We start from the raw sequence: 16,557 nt of genomic DNA, 5'->3' as shown, positions 1-16,557 counted from the left end.
GAGATCAGTGGTTTAATGTTCTGTTAGTTCTGAAGGGAGCAACCTATTATTAGTTTATACCGTTTCTAAACAAATAAAGATCATTATTTTTCCTGTCTCTCTCAAAGTAAAAGTAACAGTTTCAGTCTGAAAGAGCTCGCTGTGCACCCTGCAACAAATAAGCACAAAAAATGGCATTACTTGTGAGATGCAAAAATGTTAATGTTGACAATAAATTCAAGAAAAAGAGAAGTGAAGGTTGATATTTTGAAGCCTACCCAGAATCATTCATTTTCCATCTTGAGTGAAAAATAAAAAATGCATCCATGTTTTTTTTTTTAAGGAGGAGGAATCTAGAACAAGATCACCCGTCAGTCAAAGGAAGACAAGGAGTAGCAAGCCTGAAGCTAACGCTAAAAGCCCGACTGAATCTCAATCCAAGGATAAGGAGAGCGATAAAGAGAAGCGTGTTGTTCAGGCTGAATCGCATCCCAGTACAGTGCAGCCAGCAACACCCCCATTAAAGTGTTCAGAGAACGTTGTTATACAACTCTCCCAGGCGGAGCCCGAAAAGAAAAATTTAACTGAATTAGAAACGTATGCAATTTGTAGTGAAAATGATGAGAAACAAATTGTGCAGACTGAATCGCAGCCCAGCCCAGTCCAGTCAGAGGCACTCAGTGATCAATTGGAATTGGCCGACTCAAAGTGCTCTGACGTAGAAAATAATGCAAACATTGAAAAGGAAAAGTTGACTGAAGCTCAAAACGCAAGTTATTGCTATAATAAAGAAAGCGATTTAGAGCGCAAGACCCAAAGTGAGACTCTAGCTGTTATCAATGTAGTGCTTATCAGTGATGAAAACAAAGATACTGCGAGTGATGGCAATAGTGATGTGGTACTGGTGGAATCCAGCGAGAGTGTAATACCCGGAACCTCCACTACTCCACCTGTAACAGCGGCCAGTCCTGCAGAAAATGACCCCAACGTGTTTGTCATTGACACACAACCTGGACGAGATCACGATAGAAAATTTTACTTGGACTCAAGTGAAGAAAGTGGAGCAGAATCTGGGGACGGAGACGAAGAATCGGACAAAGAGGAAGAAGTTGATTTTATTGATGAAGATGAAAATGAGAATGATGAAGATGACATTTTGAAAACCAAATCTAAACTGTAAGTATGGGAAAGGTTTGAAAACGTGCATTGCACTTGCAAAGTAGCAAATTATATTGGCAGTTGTTAAATAGATTGCAGAATAGATTGTATTCAATCCTAGCTAATACCCCCACTTGCTATGCTCTTCCCCAGTGCTCATAAGGTCATAAGTGATAGGAGTAGAATTAGGCCATTCGGCCCAAGTCTACTCCGCCATTCAATCATCTCTCCCTCCTAACCCCATTCTATCTCTCCCTCCTAACCCCATTCTCCTGCCTTCTCCCCATAACCTCCAACACATGTACTAATCACTGCTGACACAGTGATGAGTCCATCAGCAGAACACAAGCATCTGATCTCCATCTCATTTCTGACATCCCCATTGCAAAGTGTATTTGCGAAAGTCAGAGTGAAGAGGGAGTTGCTGGCTGCTTTCTACAGAATCACTGACTTTTGTTGGCGAGAGTGACCTTTGGCCAACAAAAACCACTAAATGAGTTAATGCAATGGACACTTGTCGTTACATGCTAATAAAACACAGCAGAAGATATTTTTTTAAGATGCACAGACAATAGAGACCAGGAATATCATGGAGCTTATTGTTCTGACCTTGGCAGCCTGGAGGAGTTATTTGGCTAACAAGCAGAGCAATTCCAATCTAGGTAAATAACATTTGGTCACTTTGGACAACTACATGTGAAATGAGCCACACTGCCTTTAAAGCAAAGCTCTCCCATATCCACACCTACTTAACCCATTGCACTACAGCACACAAAATCCTTACAAAATGTGTCCCGTTTATGCTAATGTTTCTTGTTAGTTGGTCTGTTTTGTTGGAATGACTTGGGACTGCTGCTTGAAATTTTGCATGGAAACAGGCCCTTCAGCCCACCAAGCCCGCACAGACCAGCGGTCACCCTGCACACTTACACTATCCTACACAATAGGAACTTTACAATTTTACTGAAGCCTATTAACCTGCATGTCTTTGGAGTGTGAGAGGAAGCAGGAGCACCCAAAGGAAACCCACGTGGTCGCAAATGGAACGTACAAACTCCATACAGACAGTACTTGTGGTCAGGATCGAACCTGGGTCTCTGGTGCTGAAAGACAGCAACTCTACCGCTGCCCTCCCCCTGTGTCATGTTATTAATATCCTTTACCGCACTTTGAAGGAGTATCATTAAAAATAATTTTCAATCTTTGCACTTGGGTATTGTAAGTAAAATTCAAACAATAAATATCCATTCAGCCGAAACCTAGAATAGATCTGTTCATCTAAGCAAAATAATATTTGGTTCGAACTAAAATAACGATCTGTTTAATTTCTGGCCAAATAAACTAGCTGACATCGACTACATAACCACAGCAGCCGTACTGCATTTGGCATTATTTATGTTCAGCAGTTAACATTACTGTTTCACAGTAAGCTTGCAAGTATTGATCAGGGATCACATTTCCCATTCTTGTTCACACCAGCAAGTGCCTAACACATTCAGTGCCGTTGGAAAGACTCATGATATTTATTCAATGCAAGCAGAACATTGCTGAGCAGGGACAAATTAAGGCTCACTGCTTTTCAGTTTACATGCAAACTAATAGAGGTTTACATGCAAACTAGCATAGCCTTCCAACATTAACACAAGTAATAATGCTTTAAAATCTGGTTCCCATTTTGAATGTTTAAAGTTCACATGAAAGTTGTGTTGGGGCACTTTGGCAATGTTTATTAATGGAACCTTGTTTATATGTTGCAGCATAAACTCCTCAAGCAGTATTGATACAGGGCTAAATCTCAAGGAACTAGGTGGCCTTTACATAACGTTTAATGCGGGCAAACAGGGTGCCAATTCAAAAGCAGTAAAGAAAATTAAGGATCAAAATAAAGATGAGGTGAGTTGCATTTGCTACATTTTGATTTTTTGACCCCCATTCAAGTTCAGTGAAAAGCACTGCAGGTATTGGAAATCTGAAATTAAACCAGGTGGATGGCACCTGTGGAAAGAGGAAATATTCAGATTGATAATCTTGCAATACCAATGCTTTAATTTGAAGAGAGGAGGGAGGATGAAGAGAACAAAGAATGCCTGTGTAGAGTTGAGGCCATAGAGACAGCGATATGAATGCAAACTGACAGAGGAAATGGAAATCTTTTTGTTGACAGCAGGTTAAGCGGCATTTTACAGAGATAGGAATTCAACAATTAATGATAACTAGTCTACCCAAGTTGTCACCTGATCCGATAAAGATTATCAATGTGTAACACTGGTTCAATTATTCAGCCTTCACAGATGCTGCCAGACCAACTGGCTTTTTCGAGAATTCTCTTTTATTTTAGATTTCCAGCCACTGCAATATTGTGTATTTTACAGTTCCGGCATGATGCGTTTTTTGTCTCTTCTGCCCTTGCCCATCTCCTCCATTATGATCATCTGCATTGAGCAAGCCTTCGCCAACCTTTCCTGGGTGCACCAGCGCCAATGGAACACTTCTTTTGGTCTCCACCTTATCATAGATATTTCCTTTGTCTTTCCCCTTTCTCTGCAACTGAAAACATACTTGTTTTCTAACTTAGCTGGAATCATATGAAACGTTACCTGGGTTTCATATTTCTCAAATATTGCCTGACCTTTTGTGTATTTCCAGCACTCTTTTATTTTTCCGTCTTTCAGGTTTTCCTGCCAACCCTTGATTGGCGGTACATTATCTCTATGTTGGGCATGTGATTATTTACTTCTGCTGTGTCAAACCTTAAACAGGAGCCAACCTCTCGGAGAGAGTGTTCTAGATTCAACTGCACAAAAAACTTTTTCCTCAGAACCCCTCTCAACCCTATGGCTCTGCTTTTAGATACCTCTGCTGTGAGGAAATGTTTTGTATTATCTACTCTATTGTTCATATACCTCAATCAGGTCCCCCTCAAACTCCTCTTTTCTAAGGAAATCAAGCCTAGCCTATTCAGTCTCCCATCCCATCTTATCGAAACGTATAAGATTATTAAGGGGTTAGACACGTTAGAGGCAGGAAACATGTTCCCAATGTTGGGGGAGTCCAGAACCAAGGGCCACAGTTTAAGAATAAGGGGTAGGCCATTTAGAACGGAGATGAGGAAAAACTTTTTCAGTCAGAGAGTTGTGAATCTGTGGAATTCTCTGCCTCAGAAGGCAGTGGAGGCCAATTCTCTGAATGCATTCAAGGGGGAGCTAGATAGAGCTCTTAAGGATTGCAGAGTCAGGGGGTATGGGGAGAAGGCAGGAATGGGGTACTGATTGAGAATGATCAGCCATGATCACATTGAATGGCGGTGCTGGCTTGAGGGGCCGAATGACCTTCTCCTACACCTATTATCTATTGTCTAACTGAAATGCTCCATTCCAGGCAACGTGCTAGTGATACCTCTCTATACACTCTCCAGTGCAATCATGTCTTTCTTATAGTTGTGACATCTTGAACTGCACGCTGCCTCGTATCCAATGGTTTTGTTGTACCTGTGTAAAATTCCTTAACTCCAGCCTTCTGTCTGCTTCCTGTAGCTGAAATCCTAACCCATGTATTTGTTTTCCCTTGACTTGACTTGTTCACTTAAATCCTGGCAAGGTTCCCTTCATAGATCTGATGTCATCAGAACTCCATTGCCTCTCAACCCTTGTGCTTGATGACCCATGTTGTCTTCTGGTCAAAGCCTTGATTTCCTGTTATTAAATACCCCTCGTGTTCTTGCCTTTCTATCACTGTAATCTCATCCGACAACCTCTGGATCTTTCCAAGTTTAAACACTCCACTTGGCAGTCATACGTTCAACTGCTCCTTATAATTTCCTCCTCTGGGCTTCTTTCCTTTTCTGTCTTTCTGACACACTTTCTGAATCTTCTTCGGCTCTCCATTGACCAAACCTTTAGCATCCATTCTAAAAAAATGTAATGCGTTTTATTTGTTAAATGACTTGACGTGATTTGCTTTGTTAAAGATGCTAAATGATGCACCTTGTTGCAGTGTGGTATTTGTATAAGTAATGGCAGTTCCTACAAGAACATTTTTGTAATTTGTTCTTTCTGTTCTTTAGCTATTAAAAAATATCATCCTGACACCAGAATTTGAAAAACGGTATCGTGTTCCAGCCCTAAAAGTGTCTGAACGCCAAATGAAAAAGAAACGCAAAGTAAGTAGCGAGGCCAAAGATTCTGATTTCCATGTGGCTACTGCTTGTGATCTGTCGGGTCAGAGAAATGCATTGTATTTCAAAATCAGTTTAAATAACAATTAAAACACATTAGTTTGGTTGGATCATTGTGCTGTTTAATGGCATCCTATTGATTTTTTTGGACTGTTACATGTTTAGAGAGAGCGCGCAAAGACTGCGGGAGACAGCTGGTACAACATGAAAGCTCCTGATTTAACAGACGAGGTGAAGAATGATCTGCGGGTCTTAAAAATGAGGGTTGCCATTGACCCCAAACCGCTCCACCACCGCAGCTGAGGCCCCACTGCCGCCACTGAGGCTCCACCACCGCAGCTGAGGCCCCACTGCCGCCACTGAGGCTCCACTGGCCCCCGGCAGGCTTCGCCGCCCACCTTCTCCATGGCCTCCTGGGAGGCGTCTGTCGCCACGGTCTCCTGGGAGACCTGTGGGGAAGTGTCGGGCCTACCGGGCGGGTTCCAGTCCGTCCTCATCGCATCAAATTTGACATTTGATACCTTGAGCCAAATGGTTGATGTAGATTGTTAATAGCTGGGGCCTAAGCATCAATCCATGCTGTTGTCCGCTTGTCATACTGAGATTGATCTGGTTGTGCCCATTCTTTATTTTGTGCCTCAGTTCCCAGTCAGTATATTTCCCACCCTCACTTCTCCCATCCCCATCCAATGTTCTGCTCTAACCCAGTTGACAAACCTCTTGTTTTAGGGCTTTATCCAGATACACCAAAAGCACTGGTCCCTCCCCATTAGTACTAGAAGTCATCTTCTTGAAGAACTCCAATAGATTAGTCAAATATCATTCTCCTTTCAGAAATCTTTGCTGATTTTGCTCAGTCATATTATTTATTTTCACGGTATTCTATTAATATATCCTTCATCGTGGACTGTAGCTGACAATAGACAAACAGTTCAGTAGTTTCTATTTTTCTTTCTCCCTTATTTGTTAACTGGGTAGGATATATTGCCAGACAAAAGCTTGATAATTACTGAGATCAGTGGTTTAATGTTCTGTTAGTTCTGAAGGGAGCAACCTATTATTAGTTTATACCGTTTCTAAACAAATAAAGATCATTATTTTTCCTGTCTCTCTCAAAGTAAAAGTAACAGTTTCAGTCTGAAAGAGCTCGCTGTGCACCCTGCAACAAATAAGCACAAAAAATGGCATTACTTGTGAGATGCAAAAATGTTAATGTTGACAATAAATTCAAGAAAAAGAGAAGTGAAGGTTGATATTTTGAAGCCTACCCAGAATCATTCATTTTCCATCTTGAGTGAAAAATAAAAAATGCATCCATGTTTTTTTTTTTAAGGAGGAGGAATCTAGAACAAGATCACCCGTCAGTCAAAGGAAGACAAGGAGTAGCAAGCCTGAAGCTAACGCTAAAAGCCCGACTGAATCTCAATCCAAGGATAAGGAGAGCGATAAAGAGAAGCGTGTTGTTCAGGCTGAATCGCATCCCAGTACAGTGCAGCGAGCAACACCCCCATTAAAGTGTTCAGAGAACGTTGTTATACAACTCTCCCAGGCGGAGCCCGAAAAGAAAAATTTAACTGAATTAGAAACGTATGCAATTTGTAGTGAAAATGATGAGAAACAAATTGTGCAGACTGAATCGCAGCCCAGCCCAGTCCAGTCAGAGGCACTCAGTGATCAATTGGAATTGGCCGACTCAAAGTGCTCTGACGTAGAAAATAATGCAAACATTGAAAAGGAAAAGTTGACTGAAGCTCAAAACGCAAGTTATTGCTATAATAAAGAAAGCGATTTAGAGCGCAAGACCCAAAGTGAGACTCTAGCTGTTATCAATGTAGTGCTTATCAGTGATGAAAACAAAGATACTGCGAGTGATGGCAATAGTGATGTGGTACTGGTGGAATCCAGCGAGAGTGTAATACCCGGAACCTCCACTACTCCACCTGTAACAGCGGCCAGTCCTGCAGAAAATGACCCCAACGTGTTTGTCATTGACACACAACCTGGACGAGATCACGATAGAAAATTTTACTTGGACTCAAGTGAAGAAAGTGGAGCAGAATCTGGGGACGGAGACGAAGAATCGGACAAAGAGGAAGAAGTTGATTTTATTGATGAAGATGAAAATGAGAATGATGAAGATGACATTTTGAAAACCAAATCTAAACTGTAAGTATGGGAAAGGTTTGAAAACGTGCATTGCACTTGCAAAGTAGCAAATTATATTGGCAGTTGTTAAATAGATTGCAGAATAGATTGTATTCAATCCTAGCTAATACCCCCACTTGCTATGCTCTTCCCCAGTGCTCATAAGGTCATAAGTGATAGGAGTAGAATTAGGCCATTCGGCCCAAGTCTACTCCGCCATTCAATCATCTCTCCCTCCTAACCCCATTCTATCTCTCCCTCCTAACCCCATTCTCCTGCCTTCTCCCCATAACCTCCAACACATGTACTAATCACTGCTGACACAGTGATGAGTCCATCAGCAGAACACAAGCATCTGATCTCCATCTCATTTCTGACATCCCCATTGCAAAGTGTATTTGCGAAAGTCAGAGTGAAGAGGGAGTTGCTGGCTGCTTTCTACAGAATCACTGACTTTTGTTGGCGAGAGTGACCTTTGGCCAACAAAAACCACTAAATGAGTTAATGCAATGGACACTTGTCGTTACATGCTAATAAAACACAGCAGAAGATATTTTTTTAAGATGCACAGACAATAGAGACCAGGAATATCATGGAGCTTATTGTTCTGACCTTGGCAGCCTGGAGGAGTTATTTGGCTAACAAGCAGAGCAATTCCAATCTAGGTAAATAACATTTGGTCACTTTGGACAACTACATGTGAAATGAGCCACACTGCCTTTAAAGCAAAGCTCTCCCATATCCACACCTACTTAACCCATTGCACTACAGCACACAAAATCCTTACAAAATGTGTCCCGTTTATGCTAATGTTTCTTGTTAGTTGGTCTGTTTTGTTGGAATGACTTGGGACTGCTGCTTGAAATTTTGCATGGAAACAGGCCCTTCAGCCCACCAAGCCCGCCCAGACCAGCGGTCACCCTGCACACTTACACTATCCTACACAATAGGAACTTTACAATTTTACTGAAGCCTATTAACCTGCATGTCTTTGGAGTGTGAGAGGAAGCAGGAGCACCCAAAGGAAACCCACGTGGTCGCAAATGGAACGTACAAACTCCATACAGACAGTACTTGTGGTCAGGATCGAACCTGGGTCTCTGGTGCTGAAAGACAGCAACTCTACCGCTGCCCTCCCCCTGTGTCATGTTATTAATATCCTTTACCGCACTTTGAAGGAGTATCATTAAAAATAATTTTCAATCTTTGCACTTGGGTATTGTAAGTAAAATTCAAACAATAAATATCCATTCAGCCGAAACCTAGAATAGATCTGTTCATCTAAGCAAAATAATATTTGGTTCGAACTAAAATAACGATCTGTTTAATTTCTGGCCAAATAAACTAGCTGACATCGACTACATAACCACAGCAGCCGTACTGCATTTGGCATTATTTATGTTCAGCAGTTAACATTACTGTTTCACAGTAAGCTTGCAAGTATTGATCAGGGATCACATTTCCCATTCTTGTTCACACCAGCAAGTGCCTAACACATTCAGTGCCGTTGGAAAGACTCATGATATTTATTCAATGCAAGCAGAACATTGCTGAGCAGGGACAAATTAAGGCTCACTGCTTTTCAGTTTACATGCAAACTAATAGAGGTTTACATGCAAACTAGCATAGCCTTCCAACATTAACACAAGTAATAATGCTTTAAAATCTGGTTCCCATTTTGAATGTTTAAAGTTCACATGAAAGTTGTGTTGGGGCACTTTGGCAATGTTTATTAATGGAACCTTGTTTATATGTTGCAGCATAAACTCCTCAAGCAGTATTGATACAGGGCTAAATCTCAAGGAACTAGGTGGCCTTTACATAACGTTTAATGCGGGCAAACAGGGTGCCAATTCAAAAGCAGTAAAGAAAATTAAGGATCAAAATAAAGATGAGGTGAGTTGCATTTGCTACATTTTGATTTTTTGACCCCCATTCAAGTTCAGTGAAAAGCACTGCAGGTATTGGAAATCTGAAATTAAACCAGGTGGATGGCACCTGTGGAAAGAGGAAATATTCAGATTGATAATCTTGCAATACCAATGCTTTAATTTGAAGAGAGGAGGGAGGATGAAGAGAACAAAGAATGCCTGTGTAGAGTTGAGGCCATAGAGACAGCGATATGAATGCAAACTGACAGAGGAAATGGAAATCTTTTTGTTGACAGCAGGTTAGGCGGCATTTTACAGAGATAGGAATTCAACAATTAATGATAACTAGTCTACCCAAGTTGTCACCTGATCCGATAAAGATTATCAATGTGTAACATTGGTTCAATTATTCAGCCTTCACAGATGCTGCCAGACCAACTGGCTTTTTCGAGAATTCTCTTTTATTTCAGATTTCCAGCCACAGCAATATTGTGTATTTTACAGTTCCGGCATGATGCGTTTTTTGTCTCTCCTGCCCTTGCTCATCTCCTCCATTGTGATCATCTGCATTGAGCAAGCCTTCGCCAACCTTTCCTGGGTGCACCAGCACCAATGGATCACTTCTTCTCTTGGTCTCCACCTTATCATAGATATTTCCTTTGTCTTTCCCCTTTCTCTGCAACTGAAAACATACTTGTTTTCTAACTTAGCTGGAATCATATGAAATGTTACCTGGGTTTCATATTTCTCAAATATTGCCTGACCTGTTGGGTATTTCCAGCACTCTTTTATTTTTCCGTCTTTCAGGTTTTCCTGCCAACCCATGATTGGCGGTACATTATCTCTATGTTGGGCATGTGATTATTTACTTCTGCCGTGTCAAACCTTAAACAGGAGCCAACCTCTCGGAGAGAGTGTTCTAGATTCAACTGCACAAAAAACTTTTTCCTCAGAACCCCACTCAACCCTATGGCTCTGCTTTTAGATACCTCTGCTGTGAGGAAATGTTTTGTATTATCTACTCTATTGTTCGTATACCTCAATCAGGTCCCCCTCAAACTCCTCTTGTCCAAGGAAATCGAGCCTAGCCTATCCAGTCTCCCATCCTAACTGAAACGCTCCATTCCAGCTCCATCACTAGCTCCAACGTGCTAGTGATACCTCTCTATACACTCTCCAGTGCAATCATGTCTTTCCTACAGTTGTGATATCTTGAACTGCAAGCGTTACTCCAGCTGCCTCGCAGCCAATGGTTTAGTTGTACCTGTGTCAAATTCCTTAACTCCAGCCTTCTGTCTGCTTCCTGTAGCTGAAATCCTAACCCACGTATTTGTTTTCCCTTGACTTGACTTGTTCACTTAAATCCTGGCAAGGTTTCCTTCATAGATCTGATGTCACCAGAACTCCTCGAATTTGCATCAGGTCAAGATCAACCCTTATGCTTGGTGACCCATGTTGTCTTCTGGTCAAAGCCTTGATTTCCTGTTATTAAATACTCCTCGTGGTCTTGCCTTTCCATCACTGTAATCTCATCCGACAACCTCTGGATCTTTCCAAGTTTAAACACTCCACTTGGCAGTCATACGTTCAACTGCTCCTTATAATTTCCTCCTCTGGGCTTCTTTCCTTTTCTGTCTTTCTGACACATTTTCTGAATCTTCTTTGGCTCTCCATTGACCAAACCTTTAGCATCCATTCTAAAAAAATGTAATGCATTTTATTTGTTAAATGACTTGACGTGATTTGCTTTGTTAAAGATGCTAAATGATGCACCTTGTTGCAGTGTGGTATTTGTGTAAGTAATGGCAGTTCCTACAAGAACATTTTTGTAATTTGTTCTTTCTGTTCTTTAGCTATTAAAAAATAGCATCCTGACACCAGAATTTGAAAAACAGTATCGTGTTCCAACCCTAAAAGTGTCTGAACGCCAAATGAAAAAGAAACGCAAAGTAAGTAGCGAGGCCAAAGATTCTGATTTCCATGTGGCTACTGCTTGTGATCTGTCGGGTCAGAGAAATGCATTGTATTTCAAAATCAGTTTAAATAACAATTAAAACACATTAGTTTGGTTGGATCATTGTGCTCTTTAATGATTTTTTTTTACTGTTACATGTTTAGAGAGAGTGCGCAAAGACTGCGGGAGACAGCTGGTACAACATGAAAGCTCCTGATTTAACAGACGAGGTGAAGAATGATCTGCGGGTCTTAAAAATGAGGGCTGCCATTGACCCCAAACGCTTCTACAAGAAGAATGACAGAGAAGGTTTCCCTAAATATTTCCAGGTATGGTCGTGGTAAATGAGGAGTGCGGTATAATATTTAGAATTTTTAGTTCTATTGTTTGGGTCATACCATGTAACATAGTTTATTGTACAGTGCACAGCATCCATTAATGGCTCTGCAGCAGCCTCAGTATGCTGCTGGCAATAACCTATTGGAGCAAGCTAGTTAACAGGTTACCAAGAGCTGACATCAATGTAATAGCACCTCTCTGTGAACTCCCCCGAGAAGACTCCAAAGACGTACAGGTATGTAGGTTAATTGACTGGGTAAAATGTAATTATTATTTTTTTAATTGTCCCTAGTGTGTGTAGGATAGTGTTAGTGTGCGGGGATCGCTGGGCGGCGCGGACTCGGTGGGCCGAAGGGCCTGTTTCTGTTTAGATCTCTAAATCTAAAAAAATCTAAATCTAAAGACATACTGGGAACTCCATAACTGCATACAGTGTTTTAAAACTAATATTGATCGGATCTGCCGATCACCATTTAAGGCTTCTAAGATAGACGCAAAATGCTGGAGAACAGGCAGCATCTCTAGATTGATGGAATGGGTGACGTTTCGGGTCGAGACCCTTCAGTCAGTCTGAAGAAAGGTCTCGACTCGAAACGTCACCCCTTCTATCCAGAGACCCTGCCTGTCCCGCTGGGTTACTCTAGCATTTTGCGCCGATCTTTGATTTAAACCAGTATCTGTAGTTCCTTCCTACACATTTAAGGCCTACTGTTGATGTAGAAGAGGGGGAACTGCAGGTGGTTTTAAAGAACTTATCTGCAATCCTCTGCCTTATCTAACTGGAGGCAGGAACTGCAGGTTCATTTGAAAGCACGATGGGCACTGAGTCTTCAGTTACCCACGGATGCACAGGGTGCACATGATATGCCAGGGACTAAAGCTGCCCTCTACAGTTGAGGAACGAGTAACTTTGGACAATTGGTGCCCCTAAATGAAGTATACTATTAACATTTATTACTACTTTACAGTCTGGCTAAAATGTTTTTAGATTGTTAATTCACCCAAAGATATGTGCTCCAGACCTTTATTTGGAAGATATCTTATGATTCCTGCATTGTGTAACCACTTGCTCATAGGTTGGCAAAATTATAGAAAATCCCGCAGATTTCTATCACTCTCGCGTGCCCAAAAAACAGCGGAAGCAGACAATGGTGGAGGAGCTTCTGGCCGATGCAGAATTCCGACGGTATGTCCTTTTGTTTACGTGGGAGCGGGGAGAAACCATCTGGTCTCGGCAGCCATTTCTGCCCTTCGGCTAGGTCCCATCTGATCTCTCTGTCTGCTCCATTTAATCTTCCTTTAATCCATTCTTTACAATTGACATGGCTCACGATGACAAGATGATGCTCAGCACATCTGAATTGCTCCCATCATTAGAGCCATCAGCAGCGCAGGAACAATTTCTTCAGCCCAACCTGACCAGGCTGATCATTTGGCCTACCTCTGCTAGTCCCATTTGCCAGCGTTTGACTCGTATCACTCGAAACCATTCCTATTCATGAACCTGTTCAGATGTCTTTTAAATGTTGCTGTTGTACGTGCCTCAACCACTTCCTCTGGCAGCTCGGTTCACACACCCACCACATCTTGTGAGGAACATGTTGCTCCCTTTCAATCTTTCCCCTCTTGCCTTAAATCTATGTCCTCTAGTTTTAGACTCCCCTATGCTGGGAAAACGGTGACCATTCAGCTTATCTATGCCCCTGGTGATTTTATATACCCCGATAAAGGTCTCCCCTCTGCCTCCTACTCTTCAGGGAGAAAAGCCCTAACCTATTCAATCTCTCCTTATAACTCAATCCTTCCAGCCCCAGTAACCGTCCTGGATCTTCTCTGCACCTTTTCCAGCGTAATGGCATCCTTCCGAGAGCAGGACGTCCATAAATACACACAGCACTCCAACCGTGATCTCACCAATTGTACAATCATAACATGACATCCCAACTCGCGTGTAGGAAGGAACTGCAGATGCTGGTTTAAACCGAAGATAGACACAAAATGCTGGAGTAGCTCAGCGGAGCAGGCAGCATCTTTGGATAGAAGGAATGGGTGACATTTCGGGTCGAGACCCTTCTTCAGACTGACTGAAGAAGGGTCTCGACCCGAAACGTCACCCATTCCTTCTATCTAGAGATGCTGCCTGTTCCACTGAGTTACACCAGCATTTTGTTTCTACCTCAACTCTCGTACTCAGTGGAGAGTGTTTCTCAGTATCAGACAGCACTAAATCCATTAATTCGACTACATTTCAAAATTAGATTATACCATATTTTTTTAATTCAAATGAATGTAAGTCCAGGCTTATCAAAAATCTCCTAAATTTAACTCCTCATGGCTGCGTCATGCTCATGAATTTTTAAATACATCTTCGGTAGTCAGTGTGCAACTTTGCTGGGTTGCAATGCTCAGAAGTAAAGGCTTTATGACTTCCCTTCTGAATTCCTTGAGATAGAGGTAAACATTTTGTTTTGTCCTTTCTGAAGTCCATTTGTACCTGTGCACTGACTTTTAGTAAATTGTGTACATTTATATCTGATTATTCACTATTTAGAAAGTATTTCAATTTATCTTTCCTGACTAAATCGAACTTCATTTTTCATTGTGTTGTCCACTCCCGTAGTTTGCCTGTGTTCCTCTAACTCAGGGGTGTCAAACTCATTTTAGGTCACGGGCCGGAATAGGCAAAATGCAACTTCATGAGTCGTGCACGCACGAACGCACGCGCGCGGGCTCCCACAGCGTTCGTTGCCTTCATTTTTTCAACCTGCTCTCATGAGTCTCTGCTAAAACTACAAAGTGTTTCACTTTACGAATTTGCAGGTCAAGAAAAATGGTTTCTTAATAGTGAATACTTATATCTAAATGTAAGCTTACTATTAAATTACATTTAAATGATTAATGAGTTCAGTGCTGTCTGACACTGAGAACCTTGACTCCTCTCAGTCTCTTTCCTTCTAACTAATAACCAACCCATGTTACATAATTCAGTGCTTTTTATCTGCATTCTCTTTAGTGGAACCTTATCAGCTGTCTGACAAGGTTTGGATCATCTACACAACATCCAGAGGCAATTCATCAGATTAATGAGTTCCAAAAATTAAACTCTAGTTTTAAGAATGATTTTTCAATGCAGGAGTTAAGAATGCCATTATGCCGATTGAAGCTATTTTTTTAAATAGTCCCCCTTCTCTCCTTTACTGAAGATAATAATGTTTCGGGCATAATTTCAAGAAATATAACCCTCTGACACCTTGTACAAAGGGTACAATTTATTTTGTGTAGAAAGGAACTGGAGATGCTGGTTTATACTGAAGATAGACACAAAGTGTTGGAGTAACTCCAGTGGGTCAGGCAGCATCCCTGAAGAAAAAGGATGGGTGACGTTTCGGGTCGGGACCCTTCTTCAGATGTTTCGACCCGAAACATCGCCCATCCTTTTTCTCCAGAGATGCTACTCCAGCACTTTGTGTCTATCTGCCATTTTGTTTGTACCGCCTTTTGAAAGTGAGAGATGGCAAAGTAGTCAATGATGAGCCTACAGGAGCCGCCCACATCTCTTTCTACTTCCCGGTCACTGCTCCCTCCATGATATCCGGTGAGCCAGGGTCCTTAGGGTCCTTGGTCCTTTGTGCTTTTCAGGCACCGTGTGTGAGAACCTGCATGATTTTTTGTTTTACTGTACTTATATTTACTTTTGTCACATGTGAGATTAGCTTTGACCTGTGTTTTTTAAAGTAACACATTGAATTAACTTGCTAATTTGGGTTTCAAGACAATCATGAGCAATACTTGAATAAACTCTGGGAGGGAGGGGGGGGTGGATAATGTACAGTGCAGAATAGATACATAGACAATAGGTACAGGAGTAAGTCATTCGGCCCTTCGAGCCAGCACCACCATCCAATATGATCATGGCTGATCATCCAAAATCAGTACCCCGTTCCTGCTTTCTCCCCATATCCCTTGATTCCGTTAGCCCTAAGACCTATATCTAATTCTCTCTTGAAAACATCCAGTGAATTGGCCTCCACTGCCTTTTGTGGCAGAGAATTCCACAGATTCACAACTCTGTCATCAAGAATGACGGGGAGGGGAAATGGAAACATCTGACCACAACCAGAGAGCAGTCCTGAACTGCTATCTACCTCAGTGGTGACCCTTGGACTATCCATGGCCGGACTTTGCTGGCTTTACCTTGCACTAGACTTTATTCCCTTATCATGTATCTATGTACTGTAAATGGCTCGATTGTCATCATGTATTATCTTTTCACTGGCTGGATAGCACGCAACGAAAGCTTTTCACTGTACCTCGTTACATGTGACAAGAAACTAAACTGACAAGAAACTAAACTGTTCACTGTTCTTCGTGCATTTTCTTTCCAGATACAACAAGAGAAAATACCAACAGATCATGACAGAAAAAGCAGTGCTTTCTGCGGGCAAAAAGAATCGCAAGAAGAAGAAATTTAAAAAATAAAACCCAAAGTAAAACACGCCATATTCTTGATGTATTTTCATACCAGTGTACATTTTTAAAAAATTATAAGTGACAGAACTACCAACTCTCCATTAACAAAGCAAGTTATTGGCTACATGCAGTTTTGGAAATAAAAACAGTTCAACGATGGCTAAGATACGCTTCATAAATGATTTTCCAGCCCCACGATATGAAGACGTTACATAAAAATAAATAATGAAATTTCAAGGATTTGTGTAGATTTTTAATTTCATTATATTGTTTCTTGTAGATGCAACTCGTTGAACAGATGTTGAGTGCAAGTAGTGTAGGAAAATAACTGCGAATGCTGGTACAAATCGAAGGTATCACAAAATGCTGGAGTAACTCAGCAGGTCAAGCAGCATCTAGGAGAGGGAATGGGTGACGTTTCGGGTCGAGACCTTCAGACTGAAGAAGGGTCTCGACCCGAAACGTCA

At 41.6% G+C, this 16,557-nt stretch overlaps 1 protein-coding gene across 2 annotated transcripts in view; it reads left to right on the top strand.

Annotated features, from left to right (window-relative positions):
• Positions 1–16,330, top strand: part of dnttip2 (deoxynucleotidyltransferase, terminal, interacting protein 2) — a 35,564-nt gene extending 19,234 nt beyond the window's left edge. For both annotated transcript variants that reach the window (XM_078408260.1, XM_078408262.1), the window contains exons 8-16: positions 323–1,155; positions 2,895–3,030; positions 5,201–5,296; positions 6,645–7,477; positions 9,217–9,352; positions 11,181–11,276; positions 11,446–11,610; positions 12,697–12,806; positions 16,006–16,330. In XM_078408260.1, coding sequence (XP_078264386.1) covers positions 323–1,155; positions 2,895–3,030; positions 5,201–5,296; positions 6,645–7,477; positions 9,217–9,352; positions 11,181–11,276; positions 11,446–11,610; positions 12,697–12,806; positions 16,006–16,099 — 2,499 coding nt within the window. In that variant the 3' untranslated portion in view covers positions 16,100–16,330. The remainder of the gene's footprint in view (positions 1–322; positions 1,156–2,894; positions 3,031–5,200; positions 5,297–6,644; positions 7,478–9,216; positions 9,353–11,180; positions 11,277–11,445; positions 11,611–12,696; positions 12,807–16,005) is intronic.
• The last annotated feature ends 227 nt before the right edge of the window (positions 16,331–16,557 follow it).

Source organism: Rhinoraja longicauda, chromosome 11, assembly GCF_053455715.1.
Source record: "Rhinoraja longicauda isolate Sanriku21f chromosome 11, sRhiLon1.1, whole genome shotgun sequence".
Lineage (NCBI taxonomy): Eukaryota > Metazoa > Chordata > Chondrichthyes > Rajiformes > Arhynchobatidae > Rhinoraja > Rhinoraja longicauda.
This window is presented reverse-complemented; position numbering and strand designations above follow the sequence as displayed.